The sequence below is a fragment of the Salmo salar genome, chromosome ssa25 (genome assembly GCF_905237065.1).
Source record: "Salmo salar chromosome ssa25, Ssal_v3.1, whole genome shotgun sequence".
NCBI lineage: Eukaryota > Metazoa > Chordata > Actinopteri > Salmoniformes > Salmonidae > Salmo > Salmo salar.
In genome coordinates, this window is record NC_059466.1 from 22,022,107 (window position 1) to 22,042,014 (window position 19,908).

General features: G+C 41.5%; 1 protein-coding gene across 41 annotated transcripts in view; it reads right to left on the reverse strand.

Moving 5' to 3' along the window:
- The window catches only part of neb (nebulin), a 79,465-nt gene continuing 59,557 nt past the window's right edge, over positions 1-19,908 (reverse strand). For 11 of the 41 annotated variants that reach the window (XM_045707823.1, XM_045707827.1, XM_045707825.1 and 8 more), the window contains 25 exons: positions 19,093-19,203; positions 18,733-18,837; positions 17,838-17,942; positions 16,967-17,071; positions 16,128-16,238; positions 15,120-15,230; positions 14,383-14,496; positions 13,880-13,984; positions 13,575-13,679; positions 12,846-12,953; positions 12,205-12,297; positions 9,892-9,984; positions 9,270-9,362; positions 8,622-8,714; positions 8,000-8,092; positions 7,329-7,421; positions 6,696-6,788; positions 6,001-6,093; positions 5,276-5,368; positions 4,714-4,821; positions 4,308-4,494; positions 2,854-2,946; positions 1,693-1,833; positions 1,340-1,443; positions 1-1,040 (listed from right to left, as the gene is read on the reverse strand). In XM_045707823.1, coding sequence (XP_045563779.1) covers positions 867-1,040; positions 1,340-1,443; positions 1,693-1,833; positions 2,854-2,946; positions 4,308-4,494; positions 4,714-4,821; positions 5,276-5,368; positions 6,001-6,093; positions 6,696-6,788; positions 7,329-7,421; positions 8,000-8,092; positions 8,622-8,714; positions 9,270-9,362; positions 9,892-9,984; positions 12,205-12,297; positions 12,846-12,953; positions 13,575-13,679; positions 13,880-13,984; positions 14,383-14,496; positions 15,120-15,230; positions 16,128-16,238; positions 16,967-17,071; positions 17,838-17,942; positions 18,733-18,837; positions 19,093-19,203 — 2,724 coding nt within the window. In that variant the 3' untranslated portion in view covers positions 1-866. The remainder of the gene's footprint in view (positions 1,041-1,339; positions 1,444-1,692; positions 1,834-2,853; positions 2,947-4,307; positions 4,495-4,713; positions 4,822-5,275; positions 5,369-6,000; positions 6,094-6,695; positions 6,789-7,328; positions 7,422-7,999; positions 8,093-8,621; positions 8,715-9,269; positions 9,363-9,891; positions 9,985-12,204; positions 12,298-12,845; positions 12,954-13,574; positions 13,680-13,879; positions 13,985-14,382; positions 14,497-15,119; positions 15,231-16,127; positions 16,239-16,966; positions 17,072-17,837; positions 17,943-18,732; positions 18,838-19,092; positions 19,204-19,908) is intronic. The other 30 variants (XM_045707832.1, XM_045707834.1, XM_045707835.1 and 27 more) reach the window with 30 other exon arrangements.

Consider the following 19,908-nt stretch of genomic DNA (forward strand, 5'->3'; position numbering starts at 1 on the left):
TAGTGCAGAGCGTGGTGTGCTTTATTAGCTACTGATTAAAGGTATGACTTCCTTGACCCCTAGACCTAGGTAATTGGAAGAAACAAAACACACATGCAACTAGTGGCCAGCCTTCAGGAGGGAAGAGGCTCCGCTTTTACAACTTCAGAACGCACAACTCCTCAAACTGGGGTGTGAAACGCTCTGAACCTTGTAGATGGAAATACAGTGAATAGAGCTGACACGGTTCCCTATTCTCTGATAAACAAACTGTTCTACACAATACATTTCTATCTGAACTTTCTGTAATGTTACATCCTGAACAGACCCCTGGTTTAAGGTTAGATCATTGATGCAATGGCTGATGTCTCGGTAAGGTTACACATCTTAGTATTCTTTTCTTTCATCAACCCCTTGTAGACGTAGGTGACAATACAACTTTATTCTCTCCGTACGTTCACTTTTATATCACAGGAAAGTTTGAATTGCATGTAGCCCATCTCTTGTGTGAAAGTAAAATATTCTTAAAGCTTTAAAGTTAACTGATAAATACATTTGCCTGCAATTTACACAATGGGATTTTGTCATATCATTGTTATTGCGAAACAAGGTCTTGGAAGAGGTTGAACATTCGACAGTAGTGTGTATATATATGTATGTTTATTTCTACGTCATCCACAGGGGATAATGAAATGGACGTCAACAATTTCATTTAGACAATATACTATAGTAGACTAATAATAGTTACTAAAATCTAATATAAGCACTAGTCTACACAAAAGGTTTACGAAGTGACAGATTCAGCCGCAGGTAGGGGCCAATCAGGGAGCCCAGTGGATGTCGCGCACACTCTGGAGGAAGGATTGGGGGATGGGCGGGCCTTGTCTTTAGATAACCTCAACGTAATTGGCCGGCAGCATGCCAGTCTTGCCTGAGCGCTGCACGGTGCCGTACATCCAACCTTCATCGATGGCCTGCACGTTTACGATGACATCACCGTCCTTAAAGGACACCTCGTCACTGTCGGCAGAGGAGTAGTCATACATGGCACGCACCGTTTTCTGAAAGGGACCAGAAATGTATTTTAGTCATGGTAGCTGATAAAGAAAGCAGCGGATGGTTTACTGAAATCATTATTTTTTTTTTGAACAAAGTAGTGCACAACATCCCACCAAACGGATTTAGCCAAAAACTCCCAACACAGGCCTCCTTGTTTTTCTGGCCTCTCCCTTCCCAACGCGGAGGCAATAAAATGTATCATTCTGTTTCACAGTTAGCATCAGCAGCCAATAAACTGAGGACTGATTGCCATGGTAATGACCTTTTTCCTGTGAGCGTGGTACATGGGTACAGTACTCACCCCGGTGGTGGAGGGGTGGGAGGGGACAGAGGACACGGTGGTCTGCTGGGTGGCTACAGAGGAAGACCTCTGCTGCAGCTCCACGGTCTTGGTGTGTGTGTAGCCTGCAGGAGATAAGAAAGACATTAGTCAAGTCAGCCGTCAAAGTTAGGATGAGGGTTAGTTATGGATACTTCTACCAAAGAGGAGTGGGCACAGGGTCCTGACTATACAAAGTATTGATGAGGTTTGAATATATAGGTCTTAAATCCATGTGGACACTTCAAACTTCAAGTGGTCCAAAGTGGTTTGGTGGTGTGATATCTGAACTTGGTTGTGAGTGAGCAGAGGAGGACCTACTACAGTAGACCTACCCATAGAGGGGAGAGTGAAGCCGTTGCTGTACAGCGACATGTGGTGTCCTGGGTCCTCAGACACCTCAGACTTCTCATCGCCAACACCACTCATAGCACTGGTAGAGCGGGAGTGCTCCTTGCTGCGTCGCTGGGCTTGGACTGTCAGATAAGGAATGTCAAGGGTTGAATCATTTTTGTATTTTAAGCTACAGGTAACTGGCAACATAATGGAAACACATGAGTAAATGAGGGTTCCATAGTCCCCAGCACGTAATTGGCCGGCAGCGTGCCAGTCCCCTCCAAGCTCATCACAAACCTGGGGACCCAGGGACTGAACACCTCCCTCTGCAACTGTATCCTGGACTTCCTGACGGGCCGGCCCCAGGCGTTGAGGGTAGGCAACAACACGGGGGCCCCTCAGGGGTGTGTGCTTAGTACTCTCCTGTACTCCCTGTTCACTCACGGCTGCGTGGCTAAGCATAACTCCAACACCATCATCAAGTTTGCTGACGACACGACGGTGGTAGGCCTGATCGGTGACGATACCGCCTACAGAGAGGAGGTCAGAGACCTAGCAGTGTGGTGTCGGGACAACAACCTCTCTGCACACATCAACAACTGACACCCCACGAAGCATCGTTCTTCAGGTCTCAGAGCGAGTGACGTCACCCGATTGAAACGCTATTAGCGGGCAGGCAAGGTAAACGGCAGTAAATACACAGCCATTCTGAGTGATCACCTTCAACCTATGATTAATCATTTCTATCCTGATGGGTGTGGATGACATGCCCCCATCCACAGGGCACACGTGGTCACTGAATGGTTTGATGAGCATGAAAACGAGTAAACCACATGCCATGGCCGTCTCAGTCACAAGATCTCAACCCAATTGAACACTTATGGGAGATTCTGGAGTGGCAGTTGAGATAGCGTTTTCCACCACCATCAACAAAACACCAAATTATGGAATTGTTCATTCCTCCTGACAGAGTTCAACACAGTTGTAGAATCTATGCCAAGGCGCATTGAAGCCGTTCTGGCTCCTCGTGGTGGCCCAACGACCTATTAAGACACTTAGCTGGTGTTTCCATTATTTTGGCTGTTACTAACTAATTCAGAATTCTTCAATTTATATGATTTCCTGTAATGTAAATCATGTCATGCTCAGGCGTCTCTCACCTGACATCATGTGCAGACTCCGGGACTGGATGTTGTCCTCAGCAGGGTCATAGTCAAACACAGAGCCGGGATTGGTGCGCCACACACGTAGATCTGAGGGTGAACAGACAGAGAGGTTATAATGGTCTGCTGGGGTTTCCAATACCTGCAATTTTCTTCATTGTCCGTGTACGTATTCTGACCCATTCTGCGTTAAGAAGTACATCGTACATCTAGGCCTGGATTCAATCCGACCGCGCTTCTAGATAATGTGGTTTTTAAAGGCAACGTTATCGCATTGATTTTAGGTAAGATTCAGTTGGGATTTACCTTTAAATGTCAAGCGTGCTGTAGCCAGCGTTGGAAAAAGTACCCAATTGTCATACTTAAGTAAAAGTAATGACACATTCACGCCGCAGCCCGTCTGGTGTTCAACCTTCCCAAGTTCTCTCACGTCACCCCGCTCCTCCGCTCTCTCCACTGGCTTCCAGTTGAAGCTCGCATCCGCTACAAGACCATGGTGATTGCCTACGGAGCTGTGAAGGGAACGGCACCTCCATACCTTCAGGCTCTGATCAGGCCCTACACCCAAACAAGGGCACTGCGTTCATCCACCTCTGGCCTGCTGGCCCCCCTACCTCTGAGGAAGCACAGTTCCCGCTCAGCCCAGTCAAAACTGTTCGCTGCTCTGGCACCCCAATGGTGGAACAAGCTCCCTCACGACGCCAGGACAGCGGAGTCAATCACCACCTTCCGGAGACACCTGAAACCCCACCTCTTTAAGGAATACCTGGGATAGGATAAAGTAATCCTTCTACCCCCCCCCCCTTAAAAGATTTAGATGCACTATTGTAAAGTGGTTGTTCCACTGGATATCATAAGGTAAATGCACCAATTTGTAAGTCGCTCTGGATAAGAGCGTCTGCTAAATGACTTAAATGTAAATGTAAATGTAGTAAAAGTCAATAAGTATTTATTTTTAAATATACTTAAATATCAAAAGTAAATGTAATTGCTCAAATATACTTATGTACAAAAGTAAAAGTATAAATTATTCAAAATTCCTTATATTAAGTAAACAAGACAGCCCCTTTTTAGTTTCGTTTTTGGATAGGGGCACACTCCAACCCAATTTACAAATGAAACGTTTGTGTTTAGTGAGTCCTCCAGGTCAGAGGCAGTAGGGATGACCAGGGATGTTCTCTTGATAAGTGCGTGAATTGGACCATTTTCCTGTCCTGCTAAGCATTCAACATGTAACGAGTACTTTTGGGTGTCAGGAAAATGTATGGAGTAAAAAGTACATTATTTTATTTAGGTATGTAGTGGAGTAAAATTAAGTTGTCAAAAATAGACACTCCAAAAAACGACTTAAGTAGTATTTGAAAGTATTTGTACTTTCCACCACTGGCTGTAGCACGGTTTGGGATTTATTCACAGCACTACAGTGGGTGTGGGTGTGTTTTATTGGGTACCAGTGACAGTCTCCTGTTCGTGCTCCACGACGCGTCTCTTCTCCATCTCGACCACGCGTCTCTGGATGCCACGGTAGTTGATGTCGCTGAACTCCTGGGTGTTCTTCTTCACGCGGTCCATGACAGGGTCAGAGGTAGTGGGAGTGAAGCTGCCCTTAGTCCTTTCAAATTCCTGGTGGTATTTCACCTGGAATGGTTTTACATCGGTAGGGAATGAGTAATCAACTTAGTATGGCATGTGTTATTTCATTTTAATAAAGGACTAAGTGGAAAGCCTAGTTCAACTTAAGTGGTGTGGTTTAACATTGGAACGAATTATGAAAGTGATACATTTTTGTCTGGCATCAGTTATTACATATAAATGACTCTTTACAAGCTTAATAACATCTAGAAAAACCAGACTAACTCCAGAAATGTTGCGTTGAGTCTCCTTGACCCGTCTCATCTCAGGTGTGTCCAACACAAAGGCAGCCTTGCCCTGGACCTGCTTACGGAAGCTGTCAGAGTACAAAACCTGTGGGATGGCAGAGAGGACAGCAGAGGAACAACATGAGCACCAGAGTTAACAGATCGGCCCACGCTGAGAAGGGCTTATTATTGGGACCTCTGACAGATGATATTAGCAGGGAGATTCAAACATTCAGAGTGGGTGTGGATTAAGAAGGTGTGTCCCAATTCATAAGGGGGTTAGGAGTGTGTTTTCCAATCCTTAATGGGGGTGATGGGAGTGGGAGAAAGTCAGGGGAACAGGAGAAAGTTGACTAGTTTCAACAAGGGAGAGGGTTAGCGATGATAATATTGACAACACATCACAGCTGGTGGGTGGTATTAAAATAGATGAGGAGAGTAGATGTTGACTACTGTAGATGGGATTAATATGGTTAACTAAAGCCAGAATAAGAAGGAGTTAGAGAGGGTTAATGTGGGTTTTAAAGGGGCACACAGGTCATGGAGGATGGCTGGTGTACCGAGCTAATCTGTTCTTGGTTCCGCTTCGCTCTCTCCATCTCTGGAGTGAACACTTGGGGTGTTCCTTTAGCAGAACTGTCCTTATACAACACCTACAGGACAGAAACACATTGCCCCCCAGGGGACAGTAAGACACACTGCAACAACACACACAGCAATCACACAACCCAACACACACACACTAAACATCTGCAGCCTCCACAGCATGGCAAGGATGTTAGTTGCCACACTAAAACAGGAGATATAATAACACAAAACTAACAGGTTTAGAACACTGCTGTGGAGAGGAGATAAAAACTTTGTGGAAAAAAGGTTATGGAAAGGGAAAAATGGAAAAGCAAAACACTCAGAACGTGAGGGAGCCACATCGTAGAGGGTGTTTTTGGCTGAGATTGGAATTAAGGGAGAGTCAAAGGTGATTTACTGATGTTGGAAGGTGGATGGACATATAGGAGGGAGAAGGACGGATGTGTTATATTAGAATTTTTGATTGTTGAAGACAGGGGCTGTAGCTCAGGGAGCTCCAGCCTGAACCGATGGGCATCGCTGATGCAGGAAGATAAAAGGAGTATATGAGGGTTGATGATGAGGGGTCAGGGGTCAGCAGATAAAGAACACGGTTTAAGGAGATGAGGGATGGTCAGGTGAGGGAGGGTCATGCTCAAATGTCAACTAAACCCAGTGAGAAACACGTGTTGGTGGGTTCAATGGTTTCCTCTAGTACCGAGCTGATGTTCTTCTGCATCTCACGGACCCTCTTCACCTCTGGTAGGTCTGAGACGGCTGTGCCCTGCCCCAACGAGTCCTTGTACTTTATCTACAAATCAGATCAGCAGCACGGGTCCCATGCAGAATAGAGGAGACGTCACAATGGACATACACACAGAGAGCAACCGTAAGCCAGAGACAGACAGCAGCTACAAATGACATTGAACTATTAATAGCACAAGGACAAGAGCAGCTACAGAGGAATAAAGCTAGAATGAACACACAGGACACAGCAACAACTTAAGCAACAGTATTTTGGGCCTCACCTCTTGGATAGAAACATGTAATCACAGAGAGGGGTTCCTCCACCAATATATTGTTCAGACATAGATTCATGTTACCAGAGAACTTGACATTGTAAAATCATCTACTTGCTTCATTTTTGGGAAAAATATATGTTTAACTGGAACGAGCTACATTAGTATTATGACTACATGATAGGTTTGATGAGATGGTGACAAAGGATTGTTTAATAGGGTATCTTTCACAGATAACAGTTTTGAGGTGGGGTGAGATTGGAAAGGGTTGGACAGGGGAATTAAAGAGGGGTTGGAGTTCTACAGGGCCTTGAATAACAGGAGCAGGACAGACAGGAGTATATGGATGGTAGATGGAAGGTAGGGAGGTGGATCACATTATAATACTATGTACCGTGCTAATGTGTTGCTGATTGCGTTTAACTCTCTCCATCTCTGGGGTGTCTGACAGAGCTGTCCCTCTTCCCAAATCCTCTTTGTACTGAATCTTTAAACAGTAACACGAGGACAACCAGTCAGGAAGAGGGTTGATCGCCCATTCAAATAATAACAAAGGATATTGTAAACTTATGAGGGCCGCCATCAAATGCATGCAAAGGTTTGGGTTATAGTTAAACTACTGTTCTGAAATTTCACAGCACGTCAGTAAAGAAACTGAGAAGAAATAAAATCAAAAGATTTTTAAAAAATATGATGAAATTAATAGAAACAAAAATGAAGAAGAAAACTCTTAAGAGCAATTTGTCAGGTAGGACAAAAACAGATTGAAAAACAATAAAATTATAAGGGGATGATTCTATTTGGGTCTTTAGTTTGGAGGAAAAAGGAAGTTATGTTATTTTGTATTCAGGTAGGAAGCACTAGGCTTCATCTTAGCACACAGAAGTCAAAGGTCAGGAGAATAACCACTGATAGTTTAGGGGGCATTATTTGAGGTCAGTTAGGGGTCATACAACAGAGAAGGTATGAGTTTTTTGGGAGTTTGTTGGTTGGGAAATTAAGCGGGGCTAGATAGAAACTTGAATACCGAGCTGATGTTCTTCTGCATCTCACGAACCCTCTTCACCTCAGGTAGGTCTGAGACGGCTGTTCCCTGACCCAACGAGTCCTTGTACTTTATCTACCATAGTGGTTCCATGAGGAACACAGAGACAAAGCAAGACAGATATAAAGCCCACACATACTGTACATACATACAGCAGCAAAGACCTCACTGAAACAGTGACAATACAGCTGGCGTAAAGCACAAGAATGCTCACATGTAGGTTAAACAGTCATGACATTTACAATGATTGTTAACAGCAGTTAAGTTTACAGCATATACAGTTTATAACACTATAAACAATGTAGCTGAATAGGAAACTTCTGAGCGAATGAAAGGTTGATATTTGGTTTAGTTTATTACAGATCTTAGATGTAATGAATTATTGTTTTGTTTGATGACTTCTGTTGAGTCTGGTAGGACAATGAACTCGGAGATTAGTATAAACTATGTAGAACGGTGTTGAAAAGGTGGAAATTAAAAATGGTTGCTATTATGTAGAGATTAAACCATTATATTTTCTAGTTTTTTAAATCTGGGAACTGTGTTGGTGGTGGGGGGGGGGTCAGCATGGAGCCTATGGCATGGAAGTGTAGCTTGAGTGAAGATGGGTGGAGAGGAAAGGAGAAGAAAAGCAGGGTCACACTATAGTGTACCGTGCTAATGTTTGTCTGATTGCGTTTAACTCTGTCCATCTCTGGGGTGTCTGACAGAGCTGTTCCTCCTCCCAAATCCTCTTTGTACTGAATCTTTAAACAGTAACACAGGGACAACCAGTCAGAAATAGGGTTGATCGCCCACTTAAATACAAACAAAGGATATTGTAAACTTATGATGGCCGGTATAAAATACATGCAAAGGTTTGGGTTATAGTTAAACTACTGTTCTGAAATCTCACAGCACTTCAGTAAAGAAACTGAGAAGAAAACAAAAATGTTTGATGAAATTATTATAAATAAAAAATGGAGATGAAAAATCTAAATGCAGTTTGTTTGTCTGGTGGGACACAAACAGATTGAAAAACAAGAAAACTAAACGGGGATGGTTCTATCTGGGCCTTTAGTTTGGAGGAAGAAGGAAGTTACATTATTTTGTATTCAGGTAGGAAGCGCTAGGCTTCATCTTAGCACACAGAAGTCAAAGGTCAGGAGAATAACCACTGATAGTTTAGGGGGCATTATTTGAGGTCAGTTAGGGGTCATATGACAGAGAAGGTATGAGTTTTTTGGGAGTTTGTTGGTTGGGAAATTAAGCGGGGCTAAATATGAACTCTAATACCGAGCTGATGTTCTTCTGCATCTCACGAACCCTCTTCACCTCAGGTAGGTCTGAGACGGCTGTTCCCTGACCCAACGAGTCCTTGTACTTTATCTACCATAGTGGTTCCATGAGGAACACAGAGACAAAGCAAGACAGATATAAAGCCCATACATACAGCAGCAAAGACCTCACTGAAACAGTGACAATACAGCTGGCGTAAAGCACAAGAATGCTCACATGTAGGTAAAACAGTCATGATTTTTAACAGCAGTTAAGTTTACAGCATATACAGTTTATAACACTATACACAATGTAGCTGAATAGGAAACTTCTGAGCGAATGAAAGGTCGATATTTGGTTTAGTTTATTACAGATCTTAGATGTAATGAATTATTGTTTTGTTTGATGACTTCTGTTGAGTCTGCTGGGACAATGAACTCGGAGATTAGTATAAACTATGTAGAACGGTGTTGAAAAGGTGGAAATTAAAAATGGTTGCTATTATGTAGAGATTTAACCATTATATTTTCTAGTTTTTTAAATCTGGGAACTGTGTTGGTGGTGGGGGGGGGGGGTCAGCATGGAGCCTATGGCATGGAAGTGTAGCTTGAGTGAAGATGGGTGGAGAGGAGAGGAGAAGAAAAGCAGGGTCACACTATAGTGTACCGTGCTAATGTTTGTCTGATTGCGTTTAACTCTGTCCATCTCTGGGGTGTCTGACAGAGCTGTTCCTCCTCCCAAATCCTCTTTGTACTGAATCTTTAAACAGTAACACAGGGACAACCAGTCAGAAATAGGGTTGATCGCCCACTTAAATACAAACAAAGGATATTGTAAACTTATGATGGCCGGTATAAAATACATGCAAAGGTTTGGGTTATAGTTAAACTACTGTTCTGAAATCTCACAGCACTTCAGTAAAGAAACTGAGAAGAAAACAAAAATGTTTGATGAAATTATTATAAATAAAAAATGGAGATGAAAAATCTAAATGCAGTTTGTTTGTCTGGTGGGACACAAACAGATTGAAAAACAAGAAAACTAAACGGGGATGGTTCTATCTGGGCCTTTAGTTTGGAGGAAGAAGGAAGTTACATTATTTTGTATTCAGGTATGAAGCGCTAGGCTTCATCTTAGCACACAGAAGTCAAAGGTCAGGACAATAACCACTGATAGTTTAGGGGGCATTATTTGAGGTCAGTTAGGGGTCATACAACAGAGAAGGTATGAGTTTTTTGGGAGTTTGTTGGTTGGGAAATTAAGCGGGGCTAAATATGAACTCTAATACCGAGCTGATGTTCTTCTGCATCTCACGAACCCTCTTCACCTCAGGTAGGTCTGAGACGGCTGTTCCCTGACCCAACGAGTCCTTGTACTTTATCTACCATAGTGGTTCCATGAGGAACACAGAGACAAAGCAAGACAGATATAAAGCCCACACATACTGTACATACATACAGCAGCAAAGACCTCACTGAAACAGTGACAATACAGCTGGCGTAAAGCACAAGAATGCTCACATGTAGGTAAAACAGTCATGACATTTACAATGATTGTTAACAGCAGTTAAGTTTACAGCATATACAGTTTATAACAGAATAAACAATGTACAGTTGAAGTCGGAAGTTTACATACACCACAGCCAAAAACATTTAAACTCAGTTTTTCACAATTCCTGATGTTTAATCCTAGTAAAAATTCCCTGTCTTAGGTCAGTTAGGATCACCACTTTATTTTAAGAATGTGAAATGTCAGAATAATAGTAGAGAGAATGATTTATTTCAGCTTTTATTTCTTTCATCACATTCCCAGTGGGTCAGAAGTTTACATACACTCAATTAGTATTTGGTAGCATTGCCTTTAAATTGTTTAACTTGGGTCAAACGTTTCGGGTAGCCTTCCACAAGCTTCCCACAATAAGTTGGGTGAATTTTGGCCCATTCCTCCTGACAGAGCTGGTGTAACTGAGTCAGGTTTGTTGCTTCCTTGCTTGCACATGCTTTTTCAGTTCTGCCCACACATTTTCTATAGGATTGAGGTCAGGGCTTTGTGATGGCCACTCCAATACCTGACTTTGTTGTCCTTAAGCCATTTTGCCACAACTTTGGAAGTATGCTTGGGGTCATTGTCCATTTGGAAGACCCATTTGCAACCAAGCTTTAACTTCCTGACTGATGTCTTGAGATGTTGCTTCAATATATCCACATAATGTTCCTTCCTAATCATGCAATCTATTTTGTGAAGTGCATCAGTCCCTCCTGCAGCAAAGCACCCCCACAACATGAAGCTGTCACCCCCGTGCTTCACGGTTGGGATGGCGTTCTTCGGCTTGCAAGCCTCCCCCCTTTTCTTCCAAACATAATGATGGTCATTATGGCCAAACAGTTCTATTTTTGTTTCATCAGACCAGAGGACATTTCTCCAAAAAGTACGATCTTTGTCCCCATGTGCAGTTGCAAACCGTAGTCTGTCTTTTTTATGGCGGTTTTGGAGCAGTGGCCTCTTCCTTGCTGAGCAGCCTTTCAGGTTATGCCAATATAGGACTCGTTTTACTGTGGATATAGATACTTTTGTACCTGTTTCCTCCAGCATCTTCACAAGGTCCTTTGCTGTTGTTCTGGGATTGATTTGCACTTTTCGCACCAAAGTACATTAATCTCTAGGAGACAGAACGCGTCTCCTTCCTGAGCGGTATGATGGCTGCGTGGTCCCATGGTTTTTATACTTGCGTACTATTGTTTGTACAGATTAACATGGTACCTTCAGGTGTTTGGAAATTGCTCCCAAGGATGAACCAGACCTGTGGAGGTCTACACATTTTTTTCTGAGGTCTTGGCTGATTTCTTTTGATTTTCCCATGATGTCAAGCAAAGAGGCACTGAGTTTGAAGGTAGGCCTTGAAAAACATCCACATGTACACCTCCAATTGACTCAAATGATGTCAATTAGCCTATCAGAACCGTCTAAAGCCATGACATAATTTTCTGGAATTTTCCAAGCTGTTTAAAGGCACAGTCAACTTAGTGTATGTAATCTTCTGACCCACTGGAATTGTGATACAGGGAATTATCAGTGAAATAATCTGTCTGTAAACAATTGTTGGAAAAATGACTTGTGTCATGCACAAAGTAGATGTCCTAACCGACTTTCCAAAACTATAGTTTGTTAACAAGAAATATGTGGAGTGGTTGAAAAACAAGTTTTAATGACTCCAACCTAAGTGTATGTAAACTTCCGACTTCAACTGTAGCTGAATAGGAAACTTCTGAGCGAATGAAAGGTTGATATTTGGTTTAGTTTATTACAGATCTTAGATGTAATGAATTATTGTTTTGTTTGATGACTTCTGTTGAGTCTGGTAGGACAATGAACTCGGAGATTAGTATAAACTATGTAGAACGGTGTTGAAAAGGTGGAAATTAAAAATGGTTGCTATTATGTAGAGATTAAACCATTATATTTTCTAGTTTTTTAAATCTGGGAACTGTGTTGGTGGTGGTGGTGGGGGGGTCAGCATGGAGCCTATGGCATGGAAGTGTAGCTTGAGTGAAGATGGGTGGAGAGGAGAGGAGAAGAAAAGCAGGGTCACACTATAGTGTACCGTGCTAATGTTTGTCTGATTGCGTTTAACTCTGTCCATCTCTGGGGTGTCTGACAGAGCTGTTCCTCCTCCTAAATCCTCTTTGTACTGAATCTTTAAACAGTAAGAGGAGGCAAAAAGTAGTGAGCGACGATTAGCCTGACACAAAACATTTCTAGATGGCATATGACAGAAGCATTACACCGGTTGGCTAACAGTAAAATAATTACCATATAATGGCACTTCAGCATTGCACAAACCAGAGGTTTAAAATCTAAAATTGTTATTAACCTAAAGCTGCTAATTATAGGAAAAATCCAGCAACCCTGGGCACAGACATCAATTCAACATCTATTCCATGTTGGTTCAACGTAATTTCGTTGAAATGAAGTGAAAACAACATTGATTCAACCAGTGTGTGCCCAGTGGGAAGTTTGTCTAGGATTAATCTCGCACTATCTATCATAGTTAATATCTATATTATCTACATCAAAAAGGGCTGCATATCAGGGAATGTTAACTTTCAGTTCAAAAGAGAGTAAAAAATTAAGCAAAGAAATAAAAATAGCAAGATAGGGGAGGTATAAAAAAATAAGAGAAAATATGTTATTAGAAAAGGTAAAAAATATTTTTGAAAGATACTCATGTAGCAGTAGGTATACCGAGCTGAAATTCTTTGTATTCTCTTTAACACGTAGCATTTCAGGGGTGTCCTTTATTGATGACACTTTGCCCTTAACGTTTTTAAGGTGGTCTGTCTGGTACTGAAGCTACAGGGAAAAGAGCACAAGTGCAGTTAAAATGTCTCTCAATAATAACAAAAGAAAATCAAGAAAAGATAGAAAAAGAAAACAAAAAGAGAAAAAAGCAACAACCATGATAAAACAATGGCGCTCTAATGAATATGTGGAACATTAAAAAACGCAATACCTTTTTTACTGCCGATAGTAAAATGCATAAACCGCATGGTCTACTCTACACTGAAGAAAAATCACCTCTTCACTTTTGTTTATGTAATATGCCATTCTCTAATTATATAGATTCAACTATGTAATTAGCTGCTGTTCTTTCCAAAAACAACAAAAAGCCTTGAGCCCTGCTTTTCTGAATCGGTAATTACATAATAAACATAATGTACAGTATGCTGCTGGTTTTCATTAGTTCAGACAGCACAACACAACAGATGTTCATAAAGAAACAATGAACATATATTGTAAATGTATATAAAGTATTGTAAGTAATACTTTGAAGACAAGACACCGAAGACACACAGAGAGCCACCTTGCTGCCACTGACTGGCATGGGTGATGATGAACCTGAGATCTGGAACCTGGGCCTTGGTTCCAAACAGAGGATTCTAAAACAGAGGGTTCTAAAAGGGTTCTACTTACAGTGCTGAAGTTCTTCTGGTTCTCACGGACTCTCATCAACTCAGGGGTGTCCAGGACGGGCACATAGTGAGACATGGTATTCTTAGCCTCCTCCCTGTACTTTTTCTGTTGGACACAATACACACACAGAGAGAGAGAGAGAGAGAAGTCACACAACACCATGGTCATTCAACTCTGATGTCAATATATTCAAAGCATATCAATCTATATCCCTCATATCAATGCAAAGGTAATCTACATAGTTTGTGGAGAGTTTATTAACATGGTTTGTGGACATCCATAGTCATTTGGAGCATTCCTCTTACCTGGCTGACCATGTTCCTGATATTCTGTGCGTGGAGGATGTCAGGGGTGTCGATAACACTAGTGTAGCTAGCCCTGTCCGCCTCAGCAGTCTGCTTGTACTTTTGCTGAAGAGGGGCACAAACTGCAGCTCAGAAACACACTCCTTGTTAAATAACAACTACATGAACTGATGGAGAGGGGTCTTTCAGTATTCTTGGTATAGTACACAATTACCGTATTGAAAGCAATTAACATTGGGATATGGTTATGATTATAATATGCATTTGTTACATGTAAAATAGCCATACAGAAACCCAAGTATAACTAAGACAGTTGCACAATATGAAATATCTTCTAGGTTCCAAAAAAAAGTCCTTCTCTGGTAGTTATCTAAAAGAAGATTGCAATAATGTACAATGCTGAAAATAATGCTTAGTGCACATATTACAAAAAACAATGAACGGACTTAATGCACATATCACAAAAAAAGGATGGCTTGGTCCAAGTACCCAGCCCCACTGACCTGGCTGAGGATGTCTGTAGCATTCTTAGCCCTCATGAAGTCTGGCGTGTCTGTGGCCAAAGCCAACATTCCTTTGCCCTTTATCTCTGTCTCCAATGTCTTCTTGTACTCTTTCTGCAAACAGCCACATTACACACAGTTAAGTCAAACAATTCTTTATTAGAGTATTCAAATATAACGATTGGATATTATACTAGGAAGGAAAGGGATGCCTACTCATTTGTTTAGGGGCTGCAAAACCAAAAATGGCAAAAGTTAAAACAGGTTAGCACAAACAAACCAACAAGTAAATGGAGTAAATCAAGCTACGAGGAAGGGAGACAGGAAGGGTCCACTCAGAGCTGAAAGACAGAACAAGGTTTAGTGTGAATCTCAGTGAGGTAGTGTAGGTTGTTTCAGATACCATATTATCTGGTTAACCTGGGGAACTACTAGCCTGGTCCCAGATCTGTTTGTACTGTCTTGCAAACTCCTATGGTCAATGTCACCATTGGAGTTGGCACGACAGCACAAACAGATCTGGGACTAGGTTGGGGGAATGACACTACTAGCTCAACAACTGCGTTGTAAACACATTAGTGATGTCATCCTGCATCAAGAAAAAAAACCAATCAGCTGCCTGGTTAGCCAGGTGATGAAACAGGAAGAGGAGGAGGAGAAGGAAGCAGAGGAAGGGGAAGGGGGGGGGGTGGGAGAGAGATGGGAGAAGAAGACTGTTCCATCTGTAGCAGTCCTACCTGACTCAGGATAGCAGTAGCATTCCTTGCTCTCAAAAGCTCCGGAGTTTCCTCAAAAACAGTTAGCCCTTTACCCTTCACCCCCTCCTCTAGATCCCTCCTGTACTCTTTCTACAGGGTGGAAGGAAGAACAGAGAGACTGCAGAGAGACAGGCAGGGCAACACAGGCAGGGCAACACAGACAGTATACGGTACAGTACATGCTCACCTGGCAGGTAATACCGCTCCCCCATAGATCTCAAAGTCACCAAGTCTCCCCTTCAAATTATGACAAACCAGTTGTGGTTTTGGATGACATGTATAGACAAATATTGACTTGCCAAGTCGGACATTATCATTTCTTTTTATACAATACGTATTTTGACCAATAGACATTAAATTGGACATTGGAAAGACATTGGTGAGTTTGGTAAGCAGCCTGATAAAACAAAAATCAAATTTTATCAGATGGAACAATAAGACAAAAAATACCCACAGGACATTTGGTAAAAGACAGTTTGTTCATGAGGCTTTTTGCCAAAAGTACTCATGCCTACATTTCATTAGGGCATCGTGTAGAACAAACACAGGAAACAGGGTTATTTCAAAAGCCAAACCAGACAGAAAAACCAGACAAATGAAGACAGTTGTTTTGAGGGAATGGGTGGGAACTACAAAGGTCACAATGTCAACATAGATGACAGTTCAGACATAACACTAATAGTGCAGACATGGCAATAAAACAAAGTCTATAACTAAAACAGTCACGCAGCACAACTATGGTACTATGAAAAAGGAAGGGTGTAATACATGTAATAGTAATAGTAGTGTATTATCGTTGGGTGGTGAACCATGCAAGCTAACCACAACTAACCTGGGTGTGACAATTTCTTGAGGAGAAAAAGTCACACATGTGGGATTAAAAGAAGGAGGGTTATGGTGGTCTTAGTATGATTATTAGAGGTGGGTGAAGAGGAGGAGGAGGAGGAGGAGGAGGGGTACAAAAGGGAGTCGACGTCTGTTCGTTACCTCGCTGGCTATTTTGGTGGCGTGTCTGACATGTAACATGGCAGGGGTGACCTCCAAGCCTGAGAGGTTCTTTCCCTTTATGGACTCCTCATATTCCTTATGATAGTCTTTCTATTCGCCGCAAAGATAAGACAAGTGACAGACACAGCTGAGATACATGCAAGTCTCGTCACAATGCAAGCCTCACCTCAGTCTTACTGCTCTTCCTGAGAACAACTCAGTGGTGTACTGCTCTACGTATGACGACAGTATGCCTCTGGTGTGTGTAATGTTTTTTGTACAGATATTAAAATGTTTCAAACCTTTATGTTTATACATGTGTAATACTGAACTTTTATGTATGGACCCAGGTTTTCAGCAGTCACTGGTGTAAAAAAATATCCATATAAAAAAAAAAGTATCTACGCAGTCCGGTAAGATTCCTTTTTTGTGTCAGTCTGTCTGTGCACTAGCAGGGAGACATGATCACCAGACAGACATTCAGTACCATGCCTTAACCCTGGATCATAAGAGGAATATTTTACTTTCTGTACTTACACAACATCATGTGTCAGTGTCACGCAAGACTACCATAAGCCCTAGTCCCAGCGCTTAACTTTCACATCAAATTACACATTGGAAAAATCACATTTCATAGACATTGTAGTTACACTTTTGAAGGACAGACAAGTCTACAGAATTTCCAAATAAAACAGAAGATCCAACACAATGACAGACAAAAACAGATTATTTTATGCATGTTCTCTTTGGAGCATCAGCGAAACGCCAGACTGCAAAGTATAAGTGTTATTGTATGAAACAATTAGATATTGGGTTGAAACTATATCATGTGTATTTACCGCGCTCTGCATGTGCTGAGCCTCCTTAGCCGTCACATAGGTGGGGGTCTCGAAGTCCAGCATGGCCTTTCCTTTAGCCTTCTCATACTTCTCCTTGTACTTCACCTGTGGATGGACACACAGGGGTCAGACAAATATATTCACAATGTCATAGGCTCTTAATTTATTGAATAAAGTTGACTTACTTTATTCAATAAATAGAAATAAATAGGCCATTTAGTGTTATCCTTGAGGCCTAAACGATACCAACTGCTGTTGTTATAACATCATAACAGTTTAACAAGGTGTTTTCAGAGCACAAACTGACAGGGTTTGTGACTGGTCTGTTTCAATGTAGTGAACTCTGGTCCAGATATCGTGTCCATTTAAGAGTTCTAGAGAGAAAAATGACTCCACTTAAAATGGGAGCATGGGAACCAATTTATAATGATTGCAATATAAACCTCTCAGGTTTAATGATGGAGTGACGAGTGGGAGATTTTATGGATTAATTAAAAAAGGACTTACATAATAACACACAGGTCAACCAACGCTTCCAGTAAAACTGTTTTTACAAGTCCACAAAGCTCTGACAAGTAAACAATACAAACACTAACTCTGTTTCATTGTGTTCCACTATTTAATGATTTTACATGTTGGAGAAGAAGCCTGGGAGAATTTAGATTCACAAGTCACAGGATGAAGCATTTCACTGTAAGGTCTACACCTGTTGTATTCGGCGCGTACGACAAATAAAATTGGATTCGATTTTGAAATGGAATATTGGAAAGATGATTTTCAAACTGAAAGTTGCCATCTCAAACATAGGAAGTTAAAACCCGGTGATGTCAGTGGACAGGTTCATAGGTCGTCCCAGTCATCGGCCACTTACGTGACTCTGTAGTTCTGAAGCCTCCTTGTGATGGAGCTGTTCTGGTGTGTCAGCGATCATGAGGTAGTGACCCTTACTGTCCTCATGTTTCTTCTTGTACTGGTACTAAGAGGGAATCAATGCCCAGTAAAGCAGCTCAGTACAACAATGTGGGGATAAATAGCCACTGCCGTTAGCTCCCTCAATGCCACCCATTTAAAAATATATATTATTTTAAAGAAGAATGTTTTATAAAAAAAGTTAAGGAATGTGAATAAAAAGGGATGAAAAGAATGCAATGAAGAACAATTAGAAAAGAGAAGGCAGAGAGTTCTAGAAGACGAAGTTATGATATACTAAGTCATGTTTTTAATAAAAACGATAAAAAGAATGATCCAGCACATGATAACATGCTAGAGACCGTGTGAAAAAGTAAACACTAAGACTATAGATGGATGAAAAAAGAGATGGAGAAGGTTACAGCAGGTGCTAGTACAGGAAGTTTAGAGGTCAAAGGTGAGAAGGGTCAGGGTCACTACCAGATGATGTCCTTGAGGATTATGGGTAAAAGAGTATGATGCAAAAATTCTGATACTACAGATCTGTGTTTTACTATATCTTATACAGTATATACACAGCAGGACCAAAGTGGTTGAAATGACGTCATTACAACCACATTCCAACTTCTTCTGGTTGTAAACTGATCGTAATGAAGTTATTTCAACCAGATTTGCCTGCTGAGAGAGAGCTAGGGAAAGCCTAATTATATAGAATGACTTTTTTGGAGGGTTGTGGTGGTGAGGTGGTTGGTTGTTGAGAAGGCGGTGGTTATGCAGAAGGGATGATGGTGATGACACTACCGGGTAGGAAGACGGTGGTATTGGGAGTACATAGGGTTATGTGCAGATTGTCTTACGTCACTAGACAGCTTGCTGGTGCTCAGGTTGTGCTGCATGGACAGTGACTCTGCCATGTCGGTTACAGGCGTGTGCATCTTCTTCAGGTCACCCTTGTACTTCACCTGTGAGATGAGAAGACGGACAGAAGAACATCATCGTATTATAGAGAGCTATTATATGGATATATTATTATAATATAGTGTCATAATATATATATAGATATATTATTATACAGTTTTATATAGCATTTCTCATGAACTGCTTGGTCCCGGTTGTATATATTTGATAAAGACCTGTGAGTAAAGAGATCTTAGCCCGTACGCAAATGTATCATATTAAAAGAGTACTACACCTACTTGGGAGAGTGGAACACGTACCTCACTAGCCAGCTTGTGTGCATCCTTCTGAGTCTTGTAAATCACACTCTCCTTCATGTCATACTTTGGCCTGAGCCCCTTCTCCTTGTCAAACTTGGCCTTGTACTGCACCTGGAGGGATATCATATGGCAGTGTGTGTGTTAGTCTCAATCTAATTGCATCTGTGAGGCAGGTAAGCCAAGAAAAACAAAGCAAGAGTAAGATTAATGAGGAGAGAAATACAGTATTCGGTCACATAATATAAAAAGGGCTCATGGCTTGTTCAATGATTTTAGAGGGATCCAAATTCAGAATTTCTAAATCTAGGTAACTCCTTACTGTACTGTTTTAGTAGCCCTTGTTAAACAGCATAACCAACTGAAGTCAAAAATCATAGTTTGCCTTCTAGGATTAATTTGATGTAATGTATCTGGTGAGTATAACAAATGAATAAATAAGCATTCTTTCTTACTTTCAATGAGCCAACTAACCTCAGAAGGCAATTAAGACAACAGTAAGAAGAAGCAACTGTACAAACAGAACGTTGACTTCATATACTGTTGGAACAGTATGTATGGTAGTCAGAAATAGAAAATGAGGGAGAAAGCGATGCTGGGATCCCATTGCTGAGAGTCTGAGATAGATTCCTAATCTGTAGAGGAACCAGCTGACAAAAAGTCCGGGAGAGCGAGAAAGAGGGAGAGAGAGGAATGAAGAGTGTGTAAATCCAATAGAAATGAGAAAAAAATCTGTCTAATTATAATCATGTTCCAAATGAAAAAGCAATGACAGAACTTCTGGCAACACAATCAAATTGTCAACTCTGCCTCCTAGTG